This window comes from Lepisosteus platostomus, chromosome 4 (assembly GCF_059453375.1).
Source record: "Lepisosteus platostomus isolate fLepPlt1 chromosome 4, fLepPlt1.hap1, whole genome shotgun sequence".
In the NCBI taxonomy this organism is placed as follows: Eukaryota; Metazoa; Chordata; class Actinopteri; order Semionotiformes; family Lepisosteidae; genus Lepisosteus; species Lepisosteus platostomus.
The window spans coordinates 9,289,202-9,308,022 of NC_142614.1; the positions used below are offsets into that span (position 1 = coordinate 9,289,202).

The 18,821-nt window shown below is 48.2% G+C and overlaps 2 protein-coding genes and 2 non-coding genes across 7 annotated transcripts; 3 read left to right on the forward strand and 1 right to left on the reverse strand.

Annotated features, from left to right (window-relative positions):
* Positions 1 to 1,425: 1,425 nt before the first annotated feature.
* Positions 1,426 to 1,560, reverse strand: LOC148672484 (U8 small nucleolar RNA). Its single transcript, XR_015936238.1, has one exon. It is a non-coding gene; the product is annotated as a U8 small nucleolar RNA (small nucleolar RNA).
* A 651-nt stretch (positions 1,561 to 2,211) lies between these two features.
* On the forward strand, positions 2,212 to 6,800 carry LOC148672485 (transmembrane protein 107-like). Of its 3 annotated transcripts, none has more exons than XM_088628242.1 (6): positions 2,212 to 2,457; positions 3,024 to 3,192; positions 3,585 to 3,652; positions 4,131 to 4,231; positions 4,977 to 5,073; positions 6,156 to 6,800. In XM_088628242.1, the coding sequence occupies exons 2-6, from the start codon at positions 3,106 to 3,108 to the stop codon at positions 6,223 to 6,225; spliced, it is 423 nt and encodes a 140-aa protein (XP_088484368.1). In that variant the 5' UTR covers positions 2,212 to 2,457; positions 3,024 to 3,105; the 3' UTR covers positions 6,226 to 6,800. The 3 variants fall into 3 exon arrangements, with proteins under 3 accessions (XP_088484368.1, XP_088484369.1, XP_088484370.1); XM_088628243.1 differs by lacking the exon at positions 4,977 to 5,073 and adding an exon at positions 5,741 to 5,837; XM_088628244.1 differs by having other exon boundaries at positions 2,216 to 2,254.
* A 679-nt stretch (positions 6,801 to 7,479) lies between these two features.
* Positions 7,480 to 15,780, forward strand: aurkb (aurora kinase B). 2 transcript variants are annotated; one of them, XM_088628241.1, is made up of 9 exons: positions 7,480 to 7,674; positions 9,024 to 9,080; positions 9,975 to 10,059; positions 10,250 to 10,301; positions 11,572 to 11,763; positions 12,451 to 12,589; positions 12,989 to 13,137; positions 14,171 to 14,345; positions 14,438 to 15,780. In XM_088628241.1, exons 1-9 carry the CDS (start codon positions 7,669 to 7,671, stop codon positions 14,609 to 14,611), a joined length of 1,029 nt encoding a protein of 342 aa, XP_088484367.1. In that variant the 5' UTR covers positions 7,480 to 7,668; the 3' UTR covers positions 14,612 to 15,780. The 2 variants fall into 2 exon arrangements, with proteins under 2 accessions (XP_088484367.1, XP_088484365.1); XM_088628239.1 differs by having other exon boundaries at positions 7,493 to 7,674; positions 11,569 to 11,763.
* Positions 15,781 to 18,734: 2,954 nt separating this feature from the next.
* trnal-aag (transfer RNA leucine (anticodon AAG)) lies at positions 18,735 to 18,816 on the forward strand. The gene has a single exon. It is a non-coding gene; the product is annotated as a tRNA-Leu (tRNA).
* Positions 18,817 to 18,821: the final 5 nt, after the last annotated feature.

Below are 18,821 nucleotides of genomic sequence, written 5' to 3' on the forward strand. Positions count from 1 at the left end.
ATTTCCCCCTGAAACTCGACTGCATCTTCTTCTGCAACCTCTGTCGGGCGCTGCGGGAGCCCATCGGCCACAAGTACCAGTACTTTGTCAGGCTGTGGCTCTCCGTCCCGACGAGGCACTTGGTCCAGTGGTCAAACACCGGGCCCAAGGCAGAGAGGCGACCGGAGTTCTACACCCACGCTGTCAAGTGGAGCAGGAGGTACGAGGCCACGAGACAGCCAGAGCTCTGCACCAGAGCCCTGTACAAGGAGGCTGCAGGTTCCCAGACAAGTCTGGGAAAGAACGCAGCCGAAAGAACTGGACAACGAACTGAAGGACCTCAACTGGATGGCCGTACACAAGAGACTGGCTACCAGAGAGGTCCTCTACAGACACTCGATCTCCAGGAATCCGCATTGCCCCCGGGACACGTGTTACGTCGAGGAGACTCAGGAGCACGTGTTCTGGAGCTGCCCCTTCGCCAAGGCGGTGTGGGGCAGAATGGACAACATTATGCAACTCCTGGGAACGGGTGCGGTGCTCAGTTACCAGTACATTCTGCTGGGGCTGGCACCTACCGGATCAGACAAGGGGACGCCGTTCCTGATGTGGCTGCTGCTGTCCCTCACTAAAAAAGGCCTGTGGGACGCGAGGAACAATCTCATCCGGCACAACATCGAGTGGGGAGCAAGGGAGCCGGAGGAGAGGATCCTGGCGGACCTCAGGAGGAGGATGAAGCGCGACGTTGCCAAATGGGGTTTCCCCACGGCGAGGGAGCGCTGGAAAGGACTTTGGACCCTTATCAGGGATTAATGGACAACAGCAAGTGGTAGGGTTTGGAGGGACTCTCATAATCGCGCAAATCCGCCCACACTTGCAATGATTGATAACGGACAATCACTGCCGTTCCGCCGTTGTTTTTATTACGTAGAGTGTTAATATGTGTGAGATGTTTCCTTTTGAGATGTTTTTTTTTTCGGAATAAAGTATATTTTATAAGAAAAAAAATGCAATTATTATTTGATGTATGTAAAAAATATTACTTGGTCACATAAATACTTTTCCTCCTTACCTCTGGCAGTTAAGTTTTTTTCTGTTTCATCTTTCATCCATTTCCTCTCCTCTATTTGTATTTGTAAACACAAATTTGTTTACACATTTAATTTTTTTTTTAAGTTACGTTTTATTTCCTGCTGCAGAAGAGAAGAAGAGACTGTGGAGTTTCCTAAAAACGGAGGTATAATGACTCTATTAAAATTAAAAAGCGACAGACAGAAGGTAATTAAATTTTTCCTTCGACAACGACTTCAGTGTAATTAGAAGATTTATTTGCTAAACATAATTAATCAGAACAAGTAAGATCAACGAAGCTTTAGTACACTTTATCTGGATCAACAGTTATTTTCTTATATTTAACAAATAAAGTTGTTTTGATCGTCAGTGAAAATCAGAATGGAATTAACGAGGGTGTTGCATTCCTCATCAATTGTGAGATATTAATCATCATCTCATCTCTCCCCATTCATCATGTTCTGAAACTCCATTGCTGGAGTAACAGGTAAGGAACTACCTCACTGACGATGCCGTTTAAGTGCTAACGCGGAGTTAGTCCTTTATGTTTCGGGTCGAACCGGTCATGGTAAGAAACGACAACTGGCCCATTTTAAACTTCAATATTCGACCGTACAAGCAGCAGATAATGTCGATGAGAGTAGGAAGTAGTTCCCAGGCTCTCGAGGCAAAAAGGATTCAACAGCCGTATTAAACACGTTTTATTTCAGTAAATCGTGAGCGGTTCATTTCCCCCAGAAACCCTTGCGTAAGTAATTTACATATCGTGGTAATTAAGGCGTTCCTAGTGGTTCGGCTGTCAGTGTCTGTTAGCAGAGCAATACAGTATATAGAGCAATATCATGGTGTGTTTTATACACTTTTTGTATATCATGGGTTAAACACGGTTGGATACATACACATTTATATGTGCTTCACAAAAGGACAAGTGAAGGAGTTGATGGTGATGGAGCTAGTTCTGATCTAATCAAAAGTTTTAACAAACATGTGGCAAAAGAAAACTGTCCTTGTTTGCTACAGTCTGGAAACACACGCCCGCTCTGTTTTTAAATCTCCACTTAAGTCTCCAATTTTTTATTTGCTATTTCGTGTCACTTCCGCGATTTCCTTCGTCACCCTGTAAACGTCACCTCGCAGAACGCGAGGCTTCTCGCGAGAGTGCGCGGAGATCTGTTCAGTTGCTGTAGCAACGACAGCGGGCGGCGTGAGTGTCGATTGTTTAGTGAGCTGTTGTAAACTATGAAGCCTAATTTCAGATTTTTAAGCATAATTTGTGCTTTCATCTCATTTTCCTTTTAACTCCAAAAGTGTGTTGTTTTTGTATTTTTGTTTCATTGGTATCATATTTGCGGAGGGCGCTGGATTGTATTTGTCGGTTTGAAAATAAATCATAGCTCCACCGTAACGGTAAGAAACGAACAAATTGTTTTAAAATGTGTTAACTCTTAAATTAACACAAAAGACGGGCACCGTGTGCCGTCCTGGGTGTTTTGAAGTATGTAATACAAGTCCAGCGGTGTCGGTAATAATTCCACTAGATAATGTTATCTATTGTTGTGCAAAAAAAAAATCTGTTTTTCCTCATTCCTAAAATACTCGGTGTTTGTTTTACGAAACATTAAGAAAAACGTTCATGTTCAACCGGGTTTAATAAAGAAGTGAGGAGGGACTTCATTAGTGGAGTACGAGCGTAGTAACTTGCGTCATTTTAACATTTTGAGCTTCTAGTCACGAATAGTCACATATATTATCCTAATTGTTAATCTAAGTGATATTAAATGTAGTTTTCTTAATCTGTTCTTGTTCGCTCCACTTCTCAGTAGCAGCAGCAGCAGTAGTAGGGTGTCCGGTGAATCTTTCCTAGTGTTTGAGCCCTCGTGTGGAAAGATGGGGCCGGATCTGTCAGACGCGCCCGGGTGAAGGAAAAGAGTCCAGTTTCAGCTCTGCCCTGTCCTTCTGTTCTTCCTCTGCAGGTCCCGGCGAGCCTCGGTGCCTCTGACCTCTGACCTCGGCCCTGCCGACCCGGCCTGGCCCGGCCCGGCCCCAAAAGTAGAGATGTCTGCTGTGAGCAGCCTGGTTCCGGCCCGGTTCCTCACCCTCACTGCGCACCTCGTCATTGTCATCACAATATTTTGGTCCCGGGTACGAGCCCGCACTTCCAGCAGAACCAATTGTCAGGCTACCCGTACGTCTTAATAAGCAAACATTCTTGCAAAATTCTTAATAGTTTTCTAAGATCTCTAGTGGCTTTCAGCTTCAGTTAGTCCTTCCAATGGGTCTCTTACCACTGCCCTGTGCTGCATGGCAGTGTAGTCAGGGCTAAGCTCTCGTAACAGGAAAGTTGTGGGTTCAAATCCCAGGTGACCCGCTGTACTCATGGGTACAGATATGTAAGTGGGAAATAAATTGGGAATCATAAATGTTGCTGTCCCTGAAGATTGATAGCGATGTGGGACTGAGTGCTGTGCCTGGTGAATGCACCCCTGATGTTTGGCCTTCTCCCTAACTAGTGTGTCGGTGTGTTTTACTCTCAGGAGAATAACGTCCTGGCCTGCCTGCCTTTAGAGTACACACAGGAAGAGTACAACAGCCAGGATACACAGTAAGTCCAACGGAATTTCGACATCATGTTTAAGATCGGTTGTCTGCCACAATATTAGGGACCCCCATTGCGAAATGGCGGCAGCCCAGTCCCATCCCTTTCACTCGAGTGTCTGTGGAGGGACAGTGGTGTCTGGGATTGACCTGTATCACTGGTTTCACAGCAGGATGGAGATCTGAGAGGTTGTTCTGGCCAAGAAAGGTGATGGATGGATGGTGTCTGATACCTGCACCCTTTGTTCTGCACACAGAGGAAGTGTAGTGATTTCACTGCGTGGATCCTAATATTTTGGTTAGTGAGTGGGCACTGTACCACTCTGTATTGTATGTGTGTTTCTGTGAAAGTGTTGGTGCTGCCTGTGTGTAAATATTTACCAATGCATGGGAAGAACTGTGTGTTAAGTGTCAGTTTCGGGGTTCTCTCCCACTACAAGCCTTCTGACGTTTTGTGGGCGGTTGCTTCTCTTTCCGTGTCGCAGGCTCGTCGTGGCCCTCTCCGTGACCCTCGGCATGTTTGCCATCGAGCTGGCCGGCTTCTTCTCCGGCGTGTCCATGTTCAACAGCAGCCAGGGCCTCCTCTGTATCCTTCACACGCTGCCCAGGACTGTGGCCCGGACCTCCCTGGTCCCTTCACAGAGCTGCCCAAGGCTGATATGCTGTTCCCAGTGCAGAGTCTGGTCTCCCACCTGTTGAATTTTAGTTGGGAAGCATGTGGAGCTGTGATGGACAGCCCTGAAGTTGACAGGACCGACTTCCCCTAGGGGCAGGGAAATACAGAAAGCAGTTGGACACTCCGATCCAGCTGAGGATGGGTTGATGAATATCGGAGAGAGAGCAGGCACAGGCAGGGTTTAGCCGTCAGTGTGTCAGGCAGGGTGTCCTGAGAGTAGCGCAGTGAACAAACAGGGAAAGATGTCATCTTGCTGTGACATGTGAGATGTCCTGGTATGAGTGTATCTGAGATGGGTCTCCACTGCGATGGAGTGGCTTCCTGTCCAGGGTGCATCCTGCCTTACATCCAGCAGCTAGGAATCAGGTGGCTGGAATTAGAGATGCATGTTTCGTACGGTACGCAGCTGAATTTCTGTTTTTCTAAGAGCCGATAAAGTTGAAAGTGCTCTGATTAAGTGAGCTGTAGGTTCAGTGAAGAGATCAGTTAAGAGACCTGGAGCTGGCCGACGCTATGGGGTCACCAGGACCAGCAGTGGGGATCCCTCTTTAAGGCTCAGGGAATCTGGGTTTGACTGGAACGGGTTCTCGTGGCCATAAGGGCACCCCGTGAGCGCCTGGGGTTACCACTCCCTGACTCAGCCACTGCCCTCCAGCCACTGCGGCCCACGCCAGCGCCGGAGTCGCGCTCGTCTTCTTCCTCTTCGAGCAGTGGGACTGCGGCCTGTACTGGTGGATATTCGCCTTCTGCAGGTCAGTGACTGAGCGAGTGACGGCACAGGCAGACCGATGCAGTAACGGGGGGGGGGGGAGCGCTTTAGGTCTGTTTTTGGGACTCGCTCAGAGGGAAGACCGAGCCCTCTGGTCCACACGGTGCTGGTTTCAGCCAAAACAGTAAATGTTGGTCGCCCACAAGACGTGGCAAGTAACTGACTTGGCAGTTTAGTTGTCCAGGGTTCCCCCCTTATCTTGAACGCAGGTAGTAGGATACTAAAAAGTTTTAATTAGGTTTACCACTACAAAAATTATAATTGTGTTTAAGGAAATTGAGTTGTGATTTTTTTTCCAGAAGGAAACACTTTGCACTAAGGCAGGGAGTTGTGAAATAAAAAATATTTTTAGAATTTAGAATTGTAGATCTTCTCTGTGTTGCAACTGTAGGTTGATTCCTACCTTAACTAAGGCCTCCTTGAAGAAAGAGCTAAGTCTTAACGCAAATGTGTGATGTGAGCACATGTATTTGTTGCCACATCTCTGAACACAGAAGGAGTTCCTGTTGAAGACAGTTATCCCTTTTGAAGACTTTAAGTGAAACCGGCTGGTGCTTACAGCATTGATAAAAACAATGAGAGCATCCCCCCCCCCCACCCTCCCCTCAGTCTGGTTTGGTTGTTTTTCCCTGACTGGCGCCCCCTGCCAGCCCTGGCCTGTCACTGCAGCGCCTCTGTCTGCCTGTCCTTCTTCGTGTTCCAGAAGTGGGAGTGCTGGACCTACTGGTATATTTTTGGATTCTGCAGGTAAAGTTGCACGTCCTTGCAGCTGTGGGATTCGGTGGGACGTGGGCCTAGGGGTCAGTCACAAGTCGGGGATGTACAACCCTGTCCTGGACAGTCACACTGTGTCTTTCTCCTCTTATTTCTTACTAAGCCCTGAACGGATGAATTGGGTCGATATCTCACCTACTATTAGCCCTATCAAGGGTTTGATTATTGAGCACTCAGGTGGACCAAACACTGCAAGTGTGTGGATCCCCAGGACAAGGGTTGGGACTATGATGTATATTCAGACTGTAGTGTAAGTGGTATTGATTCCTGTGTTCTCTGTTGTGTTTTCAGCGCTCTGCCTGCTGTTGTGGAGATCTTCCTCTTCATCGCAGTGTTTGGGCTGAAGAAGAAGCCTCTGTGAGCCGGGAGGCAGACTCACAGTTAGGGCTGCCCTCCTTTTAGCTGAACCATGAACCACGTTCCTCCCCTCCACCCAACTGGAGAAAATTGAACCCAGCACAAACCCCCCCCCCCACCCCCTTCAGATTTCGCCTTGAGGTCGTTCCATGGGAACACGCACATGCCGGCAGGACGCCGCTCAGCCCGACCGGCTCGTTCGGTTCACGGCTTTACCGACGCTGTTGCTGCTTATTCGGAAAAACCAGCCACACCCGGTCTACATCTCCTCTCGTGCAAAAAATAAAATCAAAGAAAGGCAGGGAGCCAAACCGGAGCCACGCAGTGCCCAGCGGTTCCTGTGGCCCCAGGCTGTGTGTCCCTCCACTGCGGGTGCTCCGGGTGCAGAAATACAGGCCGGCTCTTCGCCAGGGTGAGCGCCCGCAGCAGAGAGAGAGCAGGCCGCTGCCGGGTGAAGAGGAAGAGGTACCTTTGCTGCTGGCAGAGCCTGGCAGCTGCTGAAGGGCAGTAAATGGGTCAGCCGGCAGGGGCTCTTGATCTTTTTATATTTTCTAAAATAAACAGCCAACTTGACAATAAGCAGTCTGTGATTTTTATGCTGGTTGCCTGTTAGGTGTTGTGTGTGTGCATAGCAATTTTATTGTTTTCTGCCATGCTTTTTTTTCCCCCTATTATTATTGAGAGGAAAATAAAGGTCTTTTGCTGGCGAGCAATGTGCTGACCTTACAAGGCAAGTGAGGAGACAGTGGAAGGCAGTGTGACTGACATTGCTCCTCTGCTGTCAGGCTTTGCCTTCTGCTTTTAGATGGGGGGGAGGGGGGGTCTTGTTGGAGCTGCCCAGCTAGCTCTGCAGAAAAGCACAACACAGAATGATGCGGTATACTGTACATGTCTCCATTGAGGATCACATCTCTGTATGCAACTCAAAGGTTGGGGCAGACTTCCCTTAAAGATACATGCCCGACTCCAAGAAGGACAGGTGTATGCTTCAGTTGAGTGACTTCCACAGCTCTTTTAAAGGCTAATTTCGTGATTTAATGATCCTGCTTAATCGTGTCTCGCACTTTTTTGTGCTGAATGTTTTAATAAGATGTGAACTGGATTTTGGATATTTCTTTGTCCCAATGTTTTTTTTTTTTCTGGTCAAACCGATGATTTTATGGTTGACATCTACGCTGGAGGAAGAAGACGAGGTTGTAATATTTGAGCGGTGGGCGTCAAGCTCTCCTCGGAAGGCGTGCTTCTCACTGGGCAGTTCAGAAAAGATTGTCATCTCGAGTGCCCAATGAGCGTTCCTGATGCCGGCTGTGTGGTTACCGCCCTGGCCAATCACAAGCTCAACCTCTCGTTTGGCTAGTCCAATCAGACGCCGGTTTGGATTTAAACATTGGCGGTCACGCTCGTGGGGGTTAGCAACTGGCTGTAGAAGCAGGGAGCAACAGTGCATATGCAGGTAAAAATGTAATTAAAAAAATATATATTATTTGCGATTATATTGGGAGACGTTTAATAAATCCTTTTCTGCGCTGGCTATGCTAGTTGTTTTTGATTTGTTGGTTTCGTTAAACATCGTATCTGACGTGTTTTTTTGTGGAGTTTTGTTATCGAGTAACGTTTTAAAGCATTTTACCCGTCTTTATCTTTTCACTTCGTGTATAGCAGCTTATCTCCCTTTAAAACGATTCTCAGACGGAGGTAAACCACAACCCGAGGTGTAACTTTTCAGCGGGTAGTTAGTTTAGGTAAACAAAAGGCAAATCATTTGTAATTGAATAACTGTTGGTGTATCGATCTGTGTTAATTTACTGGGACCCTTTCCGGAATCGCCTTGAATTTAAAATAAAACTGCCGGGCGTTTATAATCCGAAAACCCAGAGGCAGGACACGAAAGGAAACCGCTGGATGCCGGTTTGGGGGTATCTATATTCCACACCCGGGTGGTACAGCTAAATGGACGTACAGTATTTAATCAACTCGATATCACCCGTGGTTAAGCACTCCTTCGTGGTAGACTTGATAAGGTTATTGTAGTAGTTCAAGTAAGTAACTGCGTCAGCATGCGTAGGCTGCAAAGGAACAAGTTCTTGCTCCTCCGTGCTGAAAAGGAGAGACACAACGTTTAGGCTGTGGAGCCGCCTTCAGTGTGTGTTCAGGTCTCTTGTTCCTTCACTGTCACTATAGCTGACCTCTTGAAAGCCTCCAGCGCACGGATTTCGACAGGATGTACAGTCGTGCTCAAACGCGTCGTCTTTAAAGTGCCTCTTCTTGTGTTGCACCTTAACGCTTGTGAGACGCTGCAGTGAACCTTTTAAGATGGCGAGCGTCTTGCCCGTAACTCAATTGGTGTTGATCTTTAAGATCTGACCGGCTCGTAACTGCAGCAGCTGTAAAATCGCCTTGTGGACACAACAGGTTCTTGTTTTGAGCTTTTTGTCCTGTGGCGTTGCAGAGCCCTTCAGTAGACTACTTTTTTTTTCGGTGTAAACTGCATTTTAAATGACCGTTGGGGGAGTCTTCTCGATTTTCTGTCTTCTGGTAGTTTATCCATCAAACGCCCGGTGATTGGTCCTTTAAAAAAAGATGTCAGCAGCTGTAGTTCCTCTCCCCGCCACCAGGAGGTCTCTAAATGTAGTTAAAATTAACTTATCCGCTTTTATAAATGGCGCGTCTCACCCCGAAAGATAACCAGAGTGACTCGCATATATGTAGGAGGGAGCTGTCTTCATCCATGGTTTTGCCGACACCTTTGGAAGGCGAGCTGAGAAATTGCTTAAGCTTTTGACTTTAATTATAATTTCCCAGACTGGGGAGATGTCCAATAAAGAAAACCAGGAGCCCAGATCTGCTCTGAGACAACCGGTAAGTTCTGAACTGTTGGTCTCCTATTACTAGATTCTACCCCTCCAACACTTTTTTTGTGAGCTGTTGTGGTGTATTGATTTGCATGTATGTTATGCAACAATCAAAATGCATGTTTGATATCTTGTTGCCCCCCCCAACCAAAACTGAACCAGCGTGCGTGTATTCTCCTGCATTGATTGATTGAAAACGGGTGACACTATCTTTACGCAAAGGGGGGTGGGTGTCTGGAACAAGCTGCCCTGCCTGGCTGAGAGCTGATGGCTTAGTGTCCTTCAAGAAATATCCTGGTTGGATCCAGGTATTAAAGAGCTATGGAGCAAACCAGGTGAGCTAGATGGCTCTCAGTTGTATGCTCTTAGTTTTTAACAAACGCCCCCCACTACAGGTGTACTGGGCAAATCCCACTGGGAAGAGAGCCAGGGCAGATCCCGGACGCTGGCGGGGGGTATACCTATCGGCTGGCCTGGGGTCACCTGGGAGTCCCACGGGAGGAGCTAGAAACTGTTTCTAGGGAGAGGGTAGTCTGATCTGCACTGCTCAGTCTGTCACTGTGCGCGTTATTAACCCTTCCGCTTCTTATAAGCTGCACGTAATTGTGTGGCTATCTGCATTGTATGAATTACAGAATGGGACTGACACTGGTGTACACCCTGCTCTCCAGACAGTGCTGAAGTTGTTAAACTGGCCTGATTACGCCTTTAACTGAACTGGAATGAGAACGTGTCGAGAAGCTGGATCACTCCAGTCGTACCTATTGTGAGCTTGGTGTTCAAAGTCTAAGGTGGCAGAATTGGGTGTCCTAGACGGCAAGGCAATTTCTTGTTGCAGGAATGTTGTTTGAAATGAAAAAGCGTTCACAATTTTTTTTTCTTTCTCATCTTCCCTGCCAAGTTTGGAACTGTGCCAGGAACGATGGGGCCCCAGCGAGTCCTGAGAAACCCAGTTTCTGAAGCCACCAGCCACAACTTAATCATGGGTCAGTATTAACACACTCATGAGTGGTGTGAAGTGATCACTGACTAAAGCATATTGTGGCAATTCCTTTCTTGCTTTATTTCCCAAGAGGAGCATTTTGACAAGTAGCCTTAAACTGCAATTGAAGGCCAAAAAGTGCTTTTAATGTTTGCTGGGTTATTAAACACTGACAACTGCAATTTTTCTCCCAGGCCCGGGAAGAGTAGCCGTCTCCAGTAATCAAAGCAGCTGCCTCCGGCCAGCGTAAGTATCTCTGCAAGTAGTCTTAAGAGAAAATAGAGTTCTGGGTTGTACATAAGACAATAACGGGGTGAGGGAGTATTTCACTTAAAAAAGACACAATGGTTTTGTAGTTCCATGCACGAACACCTGAAAAATACAAATTGGTGGTCTGTCAAAATTGAGCGGCAATAAAAAAAACCCAAAAAACACACGAGAGCTCTAAGTTATTTTTAATTATTCTCTCCGGTGATTAAATTGTAAAGAGATCGGATTTCAACAAACGATCAGGCTGACTCGGGAAGATGTGTTTTTAAATATAGCGAAGAGCACAGGATTTTTGCTGGTTTAAGAATGCGCGTGTTACACTTCTGTTGGAACCTACCGTTTCAATGGCTGGTTGGCTTTCCAAAAAGAGGAAAAATTGGTAGCGTGAGCCTTTACCGGAGTCTGTTTAGTTACAGAAGTTGTAATTTTGTTCACGCATTGTGGCTCCAAAGGTATAGTATTTTTGTTCCACTTCAGTCTTCTCCTCAAGAGCTGAGTTGCTGTCCCCTGCCCTATGCTTTCAATTGGTATCATTTTATACTTTACAAACAGTATTTAGCCTCTTTATGCCTGTTTAACAAGATACGTAGCCAAGCCAACCCACTTGGGTTCAGAATAATAATCTAGCAGCTGTATTCACGACGCCTATGAATAAGCATGTATGTAAATCGCAATTTAAGGTGGAATTTTTTAATGCATGTTTTATTCATGTTGTAATTCATTTGCCTACTTGCATTATTTGGATGAAATTAGTTGTTGGATAATCAATTAAAAATAGTCGATAGAGTAATCGTTAGTGGCAGCCCTGAAATAGTTTCACCTGGGTGCCGCATTACAATCGGTGGTATGAAGGTCAGATTTTAGCTGAATAAAAGGAATGGCTCGTTTCTTTTTCTAAGAAGGTACAGGTGGTGGTCATTTTGGTACGTAATTGATATTCATTATACCACTTCAATCTACTGGCTTCGGTCACAGTTTGTTCTGGGCCTCCGCACACCTTTGTGCAGACATGCCTTGTTCTTCTCGGTCTAGAAAGGACTTCCTGTTTAGTTTCCACGTGCCTTCTGGTTCAGTTCTTGCTGATCTTGAAACCCAGTGGGTTGTAATGTGGGTCTGAATACCCAGGTCTCTGTCTAGTTCAAATCTAGTTTGCATCTGGTGGCTCCTGCGGCGAGATCTGTCCGTGTGGGTCATTCCCGTCCGGCTCCTTCCACTCTAGCGTTCTTGTTGCTTCGCTTCCCAGCAGGAAGCGCTTCAGCATCAAGGACTTCGACATCGGGCGTCCGCTGGGCAAGGGCAAGTTCGGCAACGTCTACTTGGCCCGGGACCGCAAGCTGAAGTTCATCGTGGCGCTGAAGGTGCTGTTCAAGTCGCAGATCGAGAAGGAGGGCGTGGAGCACCAGCTGCGGAGGGAGATCGAGATCCAGTCGCACCTCAGGTCAGCGGAGGTCACACTGGGGTTCTCGGGTAGGGGGGTGGGGGTGTCCTGGTGTCTGTGGGCCTCCGTTCCAGCTCGGCCCCTTGTTACGCCCCTTTCCTGTAGGTGCTGGTAGTTGCTTAGGACTTGCAGGCTGGGAGTGGAGCCTGTTCAGTGGAAGGATAGTGAAATCATCAAGAGCTGAAACATGCGGAATAGTTCTGGCCGTCGTGGTGCCCCAGAGCGGAATGAAAAGCGGGGAGATGCTGGGGACACTGGGATTGGAAACTCCTGGTCCTAATGGCTCTCTGCCCCTCCCAGACTGTCCCTCGCACAGTTTTTCAGATAAACTGGGGGAACTTCCCAGGTCCAATCAAGCCTGTCTGCTGCAGTTGTGACCTCTCCAGAAAGACTGTTATCTTGCGTCCTTGCATACTCCAGCTCCAACCTTCCCAGGTTTGATAACTGACACCCGCTGAGTCGTACCCACAAGACTCCGGCTATATTCAAACGTGCACATTGCCCTCTGGTTAGTTTTCTTTAAGCTGTTTGTGATAGATTGTATGTGTGCTTGTGCACTGCAGTCCCCACCTGCTTGAGCACACCGTAGGAGTGTTTGAGCTTATCTTGAATCTACATGTCCGACGCAGGTAGGAGGGGAAACTTTCGAGCTCGTCGCTCATCCCCTTCCTCACTCTCTCTCTCCAGGCATCCCAACATCCTGCGCTTCTACAACTACTTCCACGACCGGACGCGCGTGTACCTGATCCTGGAGTACGCCCCGCAGGGGGAGATGTACAAGCAGCTGCAGCGCTGCGGGCGCTTCAACGACCAGCGCACTGCCACGGTGAGGGGGGCGGGGGTTGGGGTTGGGGCCGGGGCCGGTCCTGGACCATGCTGGGAGAACCAGTCCAGCGTTTGCTCATAGCTCAGGCTCAGCCCGGTTCTCCTAGTGTTGCTGGTTTTAGTTCTGGGCCAGGGTCTGCTAGGTCAGGGCAGCTTGGATCAGCCACTCAGTTTTGGTTGTGCAGTGTTTGCTGAGCTGGAGGTGCACCAGTGCCTCGTGGTGCTGCTGCCGTGCAATCGATCGATCTCCCGGGTCTCGGCAGGCGGGCTGCAACTCCGCCCTGGTCGGAGCCAGCGGAAACAGGGTCTCTGCTCTGAGGGTCGGCACGCCCCAGCTGATTGGCTTATTCCAGGTTGCCCTGTGGGTGACGGCTGCCTGTCCCTCTCTCTCTCTTCCCAGTACATGGAGGAGCTGGCGGACGCGCTGCAGTACTGCCACGAGAGGAAGGTCATCCACAGGGACATCAAGCCTGAGAACCTGCTGCTGGGCTTCCGCGGGGAGCTGAAGATCGCGGACTTCGGCTGGTCCGTCCACGCACCTTCCCTGCGGTGAGTGCTGCGTGGGTTCTCTCCATCCACCGCTACAACGCTCACTTCTGTTACTCTCCTCCACCCTCATGCCTGCTGACACCATTATAAGCTCAAGTTAGAAACGCTAGCCCTTTAATTAGCAAGTGATCAATTATTATCTCTATCTAGCTGTTTTTTGGAGACGGCAAATCTCATTTTCGGTTAGAAGGGAACTAACCATCTCCAAGACTGTGGTCTTTGCCCTTGGATTCATGTGTTATTTCCCAACAACCCTAGCATTGTGCATATGGAGAAAGAGGTGAAATTACGGGGGAAATATCTCCCTGTACCCACTTCAGCCAATCGATTTGTTTAGAGGAGAGGCCTGGTACTAATGGCTTCTTGTGCACCGTCTCTGATCACGGCTATGTGCATGGTGGTACACTGCTCTCCTGTGGTGAGCTGTGAGCAGTCAAGCCCCTAATGGGGTGAAGAGGTGTTTCTGTATCTGCTATAGAGTCTGTGAAAGATCCCCATGTTGGGTAGCTTGGCTTTCTCCTTATGAAAACTCCATATAGTCATTGATGTGACTCAAATCTCCAGTTTAAGTGTGGATAAAGGTTGATTTATTCAGAAATCGCTGATAATTATACAAATAGAGCTCCTATGACACCCCTTGCATTCCAGGTAAACAGCCTGCATCCACAGGTGCTTTATAAAGAGTCAGCAACTTCTATTTACAAATGTAAAGCTGCCCCACAGAGACTTGAGCAATACAAGTCAGTTCCCTTGTGAAGTACCCTGCCACAGTTCCAGTATGCATTCGTTGGGTGCCTCTTTGTAAATCTAAAAATAGATGATTTTTTTTGTGTTTGGGAAAATTGCTTACTACTGACGTCTCTAGGGAGGCTAGTTTTCAAATCCTTTTGTTGCAACTGCTTGTACCAATTCAGCCTGTTGTGTGAAGGGATCCGCAGTATCAATGTTTAACGTTGAACCGAAAGTCTGGGCTTTGAATTTTAGGTCCAAACATACAGCCCGGGCTTGTAGTCAAAATGCCTTTCCTCTGCAGACGGAGGACGATGTGCGGCACCCTGGACTACCTGCCCCCCGAGATGATCGAGGGGAGAACCCACGACGAGAAAGTGGACCTGTGGTGTATCGGGGTGCTGTGCTACGAGTGCTTGGTGGGGAACCCCCCTTTCGAGACCTCCAGCCACACCGAGACCTACAAGAGGATCACCAAGGTGGGGGTCGAAGCCCTGTGGTCTAAGGGCAGCCCAGGGGCGTAGCTGCTTGGCCTTTGCCTCTCGGCTGACTGCCCCCTCTCTCTCTCCAGGTGGATCTCCACTTCCCCAAGACGGTGTCGGAGGGCGCGCGGGACCTGATCTCCAAGCTGCTGCGCCACAGCCCCACCATGCGGCTCTCGCTGAAGGGCGTGCAGGAGCACCCCTGGGTCAAGAGCAACTCCCGCCGCGTGCTGCCCCCCGTCTTCACCCCCAAGAAAGCCTAACTGGGGCATCTGCCGGAGCCTGTGGGACGCATCGTGGCCTTTCTTGCGGTCTGCACGCCTGGCTGGAAAACGAAACCCTGCTGCTGTCCGAATCTCCACTCCAGGGAACTGCAGCTCTTTGTGCAGAGCCTCTCCAATCCAACCTTCACTGAACCTCCACATACAATACAGCAGCGCCCCTGCAGAAAACCAACCTGCCCCTCTGGAGGTGGGGGTGGGGGGGCTCGTCCTGATCTGCAGTCATTTCTCTCGAACCTCAGCTACTTTTCATCCCTGTTCCCTCTGCTCTGTGGGTTTTAGCACCTGTACCATCTGTGTGGACTCTGCTGGAAACAACTGGCTGGCGCCCCCTGGTGTCGGGGAGGTGGAGGTGTTCCTCAGGACCTGAAGCCTTGGACCTCAACAGCAGGACAGGATCTTTGCTGTGAGGTTGTTTGAAGAACAGGGACTGTCTTGACCGGTCTTTTAGTTTTTGGAGTTGTAGTCACTGTCTCCGTTAATAGCAATTCCTGGAACTCGTTATTCTGGCTGAAATTTTTTTTTTTATGCAGGTTTATGAAAAGTCTTCCACGGTCAAAGGCACAGTATGCCGTTCTTGTATGTCTTGTCTTATATATGTTGTCTGAATGTTCTCTCTTGTATCCCAATGTAAATAAATTATACTGGAGATCCCAGCATGCTAAGTGTTGGCCTGGGGGTCCTCAAGATGGCATTTTTGAATTACAGCTGTTTTGAGGAAGCTTTGCAGCTGTCTGTAAGGGAAGAATATGCAATTTTCTGCCTTGAATTGTCTTGAAAGGAGTTAAGACAAGCTGGCTCAACCTGCCTTTTTTTAGTACGGAGACTGTGACCGCCTTTTCTGGAATGTAGAGGCGCTCGGACTGCTTCAAGCAGTGCTGCCCAGCACCAGACCTAGTGCAGCCTGTAGGTTTTTATTTCAATTAATGAATCAATTGGCTTCATTGGAGCTGTATAACAGCTGCTGATTGATAGGTGATGCTTTATTTGGCGAATGAGTTCTGGTGCCAGTAAGCTGTTCTCATAGGTTGGGATTTGGAAATATTGAGGATTAGCGTGACTTCTTTTAGACTGTTGAAATCTACTGTTTTTATGTTTCGTCACCACTGGGATGTATTTTAGAAAACCAATAAATTCTTTATACAATGTAAGGTGCTGGATGTTTCTTTATAGCTATTTAATGTGGGCTTTTAAAGGGTTTTCTTTTAACAGTGATGCAGGGCACGAGTAGAATAAAAAGCTCACAAGAGGTGCTGGACTGCACATACAATGTTATCTCTGCATTCAATTCCTGTGACTCCAGGAAAAGAGTGATCTGGTTTCCTGAGCCATGCTGCCATTTCCTGCTCTGGTTATTCCCCTTCTAGTGAGCAGGTTCACTGGTTTCTGCTGATCTTTTATCCATCAGTTGGCTGTCGTTCTGTGCCATATGTTTTGCTCCCTCTTGGGAACATCCAGAAACATCTCACCAATCCGTGTTTGAGTGAGACGAGGTTAAATTAGACCCAGTCGTGGAAGTTGTCGTGGTTGGCTCAAGACCATTCCCTTCATCTTGCTCGGGTTCACAGGGAGGGGTTTGTGCCGTTTCTCTTGTGATGAAACGGCACCTCCAGTGGCAGGTCTGTCCGTCGCTGCAGAGCTTCAGTCCTGTGTGCAGTGCCGGGCTGTCTGCTCCAGGCTTGGGGTGTGCTGCACAAGGACCAGGAAGGATCTCGGTCTCTTCTGGGCGATTGTGCTCTGATTGGCGTTTGTACCTGTTTGTGTCAGACCTGCTGTTTTTAATAATCTGGGACTCTGCATGATTTCAAACCAGGGAGAGATTTCTTCACAATCGCTGAGCATTTTTTCCAGCTATGGTGGTTTTGCCAAAAAAGAGTGACTATAGAAATTGCTGAATGTCTAGTGCTGGGATAAGTCTGACTTCCACCACACTTCAACTTGTAGTGTTTTAATTGGCCTGATTTCATTCTTGAGATCTCTTTGTTGTCCTATGTGCTCCTAGTAACGATGAAGCTTTCAGCTGGCTTTTGATATGTAAAAGTTAAATGCTGCTTTATGCAGAATAATTCAAAAAGTTTGCAGTGGGTCAAATTTATTGGTTGAAAGAGGGGATTGGGGAGGGGGCGTCATCAGGAGTGTGGTTGCATAGGGGGGTCCTAAAGGCCTGGATTGGGCCAATGGCCTGGTTTGGGATGCAAGCAGAACGCCAGGTCTTTTGTTTGTGATTTAAAGTATACAGTTAAAAAATCTCATCTCGCCTCGCCTCCCCTCCACCCCTTCTGATGCTGCGACTGGCAGAGCACTGTGCCACTTTGAATTCCAAGATGCTGAAGGCGCTGTCGCCCGCTTGCTGCCAGCCTAAAAATAGCTGCCGTCAGGCCGGCACGGGCGGAGAGGAGTCGGGAGATTATCCGATGCGACAGTGGCAGCCCCCCCACTTCTCACACACGTCAAGTGCAGCAGTGTTGAGGGTGCGAAGTGGGTGCTGGGACCTAATTAACACCTGGGCCTGGTGTGAGAGCCTGGCTGCCTGGAATTCTTTCAATCCGAAGTTGAGGTGTTTGTGTAGGAGAGAAGAAGGGAAAAAAAGAGGCGAGAAGCAACTATCTTGTTGGCGATTCCCCCAGGATTCCTAGAGAATCCGTAGGCAGTGCAAGCACAGAAACGGGAGACGTGTGGATCCGTTTCGAACCAGATTTATGTTTATAAATCTTTTTGTTCTTGAGCTCTCCAAAGATGTTCAGCATTTTGGGTGCTTTGCAGTGGCAGAAAGAAGGAACGATGATAATTGCTTATGCTTATATAGTACTTTTCTGGACACTCTACTCAGAACACATCACAGGTAAAGGGGACTCCCCTCCACCACCACCACCACCACCCATGTGCAGCCCCACCTGGATGATGCAATGGCAGCCATAGTGCACCAGTACACCCACCACACACCAGCTGTCAGTGGAGAGGAGAACAGAGTGATGGAGCCAGTTCAGAGATGGGGATTATTAGGAGGCCATGACTGGTAAAGGCCTGCGGGAAATTTAGCAAACACCCCTATTCTTTTTGAGAAACACCCACACAGACCACAGGGTGAGCGCCCCCTGCTGGCCCTACTGACACCTCTTCCAGCAGCAACCTTAGCTTTTCCAGTAGGTCTCCCATCCAGCTACTGGCCAGGCTCACAGCTGTTGAGCTTCAGTAGGGCTGCCAGTCGAGAGCTGCAGGGTGATATGGCTGCTGGTAAGCAGAGCCGGGAGAGAGCTTTCCTCTCAATGCATTGATCTGGTGCCCCAGGAGATCATTACTCAGGAGTAATGGGGAACAGATTCCATCACCAGATCTCCTCCAATTTCCTCCTACTCCCAGCTCAGATCCTCATTTTTTCTACCTGCTATTGACAGACACTGCCCTTCCTTGTAACAGCTGTCCGAATTAATCTTGTGGGCTACCAGAGAGTGTCGGTTTGTATTAAAGAGCTCAAGAGTGGAGACCGATCAGATGAGACCACTTCAGCACTTGTTTCTGATTTGTACATTAGAAGCTCATCCAGAGTTTTCCTGAAAGACTCCAAGACGATAGTTTTGGTTTCGTAACTGGGCAGCTTGTTCCAGACTCCCACTGCCCTTTGTGTAAAGAGGTGCCTCCTACTCTTGAGTGTCGCATGCCGGCGACTTCGTATTCTCATTTTTGTTGATTGCTTTCAGTTATGTCAATTTATTTAGCAGAATTCAACCCTTATCTATTTTCTTATATATTTTTCGCCATCAGCATTGTAACTCGGCCAGCGCCTTGCATCGTCTATCTCTTAAGTGTTGTTGTTACGAATGCGACTGCGCCAGGCGGAGAGCGGGATCTGTGTTTTTCTGATTTACCACATATGGTAAAGGAATGGTACACGTCTGGATTAAATCGATCCTTTCCCTGGCAAATACTTTGTGTCTTAAAGAATTACGTCTTCTGCCCAAGCAAGATATTATGATGCCCTAATGTTTAGGTGCAACCCTTTTGCGTGAATAACTGGTTTGCTGTGAAATCCGAGAGAAATAAATAAAATAAAGTTTGGAGTAGGCGCAAATAAAGTCATTCATACTTTTTCAGAGACGGCTCGTATGGTAGCGTGGCCGAGCGGTCTAAGGCGCTGGATTAAGGCTCCAGTCTCTTCGGGGGCGTGGGTTCGAATCCCACCGCTGCCAATAAT

Coding starts and splice junctions, on each gene's coding strand:
- LOC148672485 (XM_088628242.1), top strand. CDS start 3,106: ATGTCTGCTGTGAGCAGCCTGGTTCCGGCCCGGTTCCTCACCCTCACT. Junction 3,653..4,130: donor TACAACAGCCAGGATACACA/GTAAGTCCAACG, acceptor TCCGTGTCGCAG/GCTCGTCGTGGCCCTCTCCG. Junction 4,232..4,976: donor CAGCAGCCAGGGCCTCCTCT/GTATCCTTCACA, acceptor ACTGCCCTCCAG/CCACTGCGGCCCACGCCAGC.
- aurkb (XM_088628239.1), top strand. Junction 9,081..9,974: donor GATCTGCTCTGAGACAACCG/GTAAGTTCTGAA, acceptor TTCCCTGCCAAG/TTTGGAACTGTGCCAGGAAC. Junction 14,346..14,437: donor CCTACAAGAGGATCACCAAG/GTGGGGGTCGAA, acceptor CTCTCTCTCCAG/GTGGATCTCCACTTCCCCAA.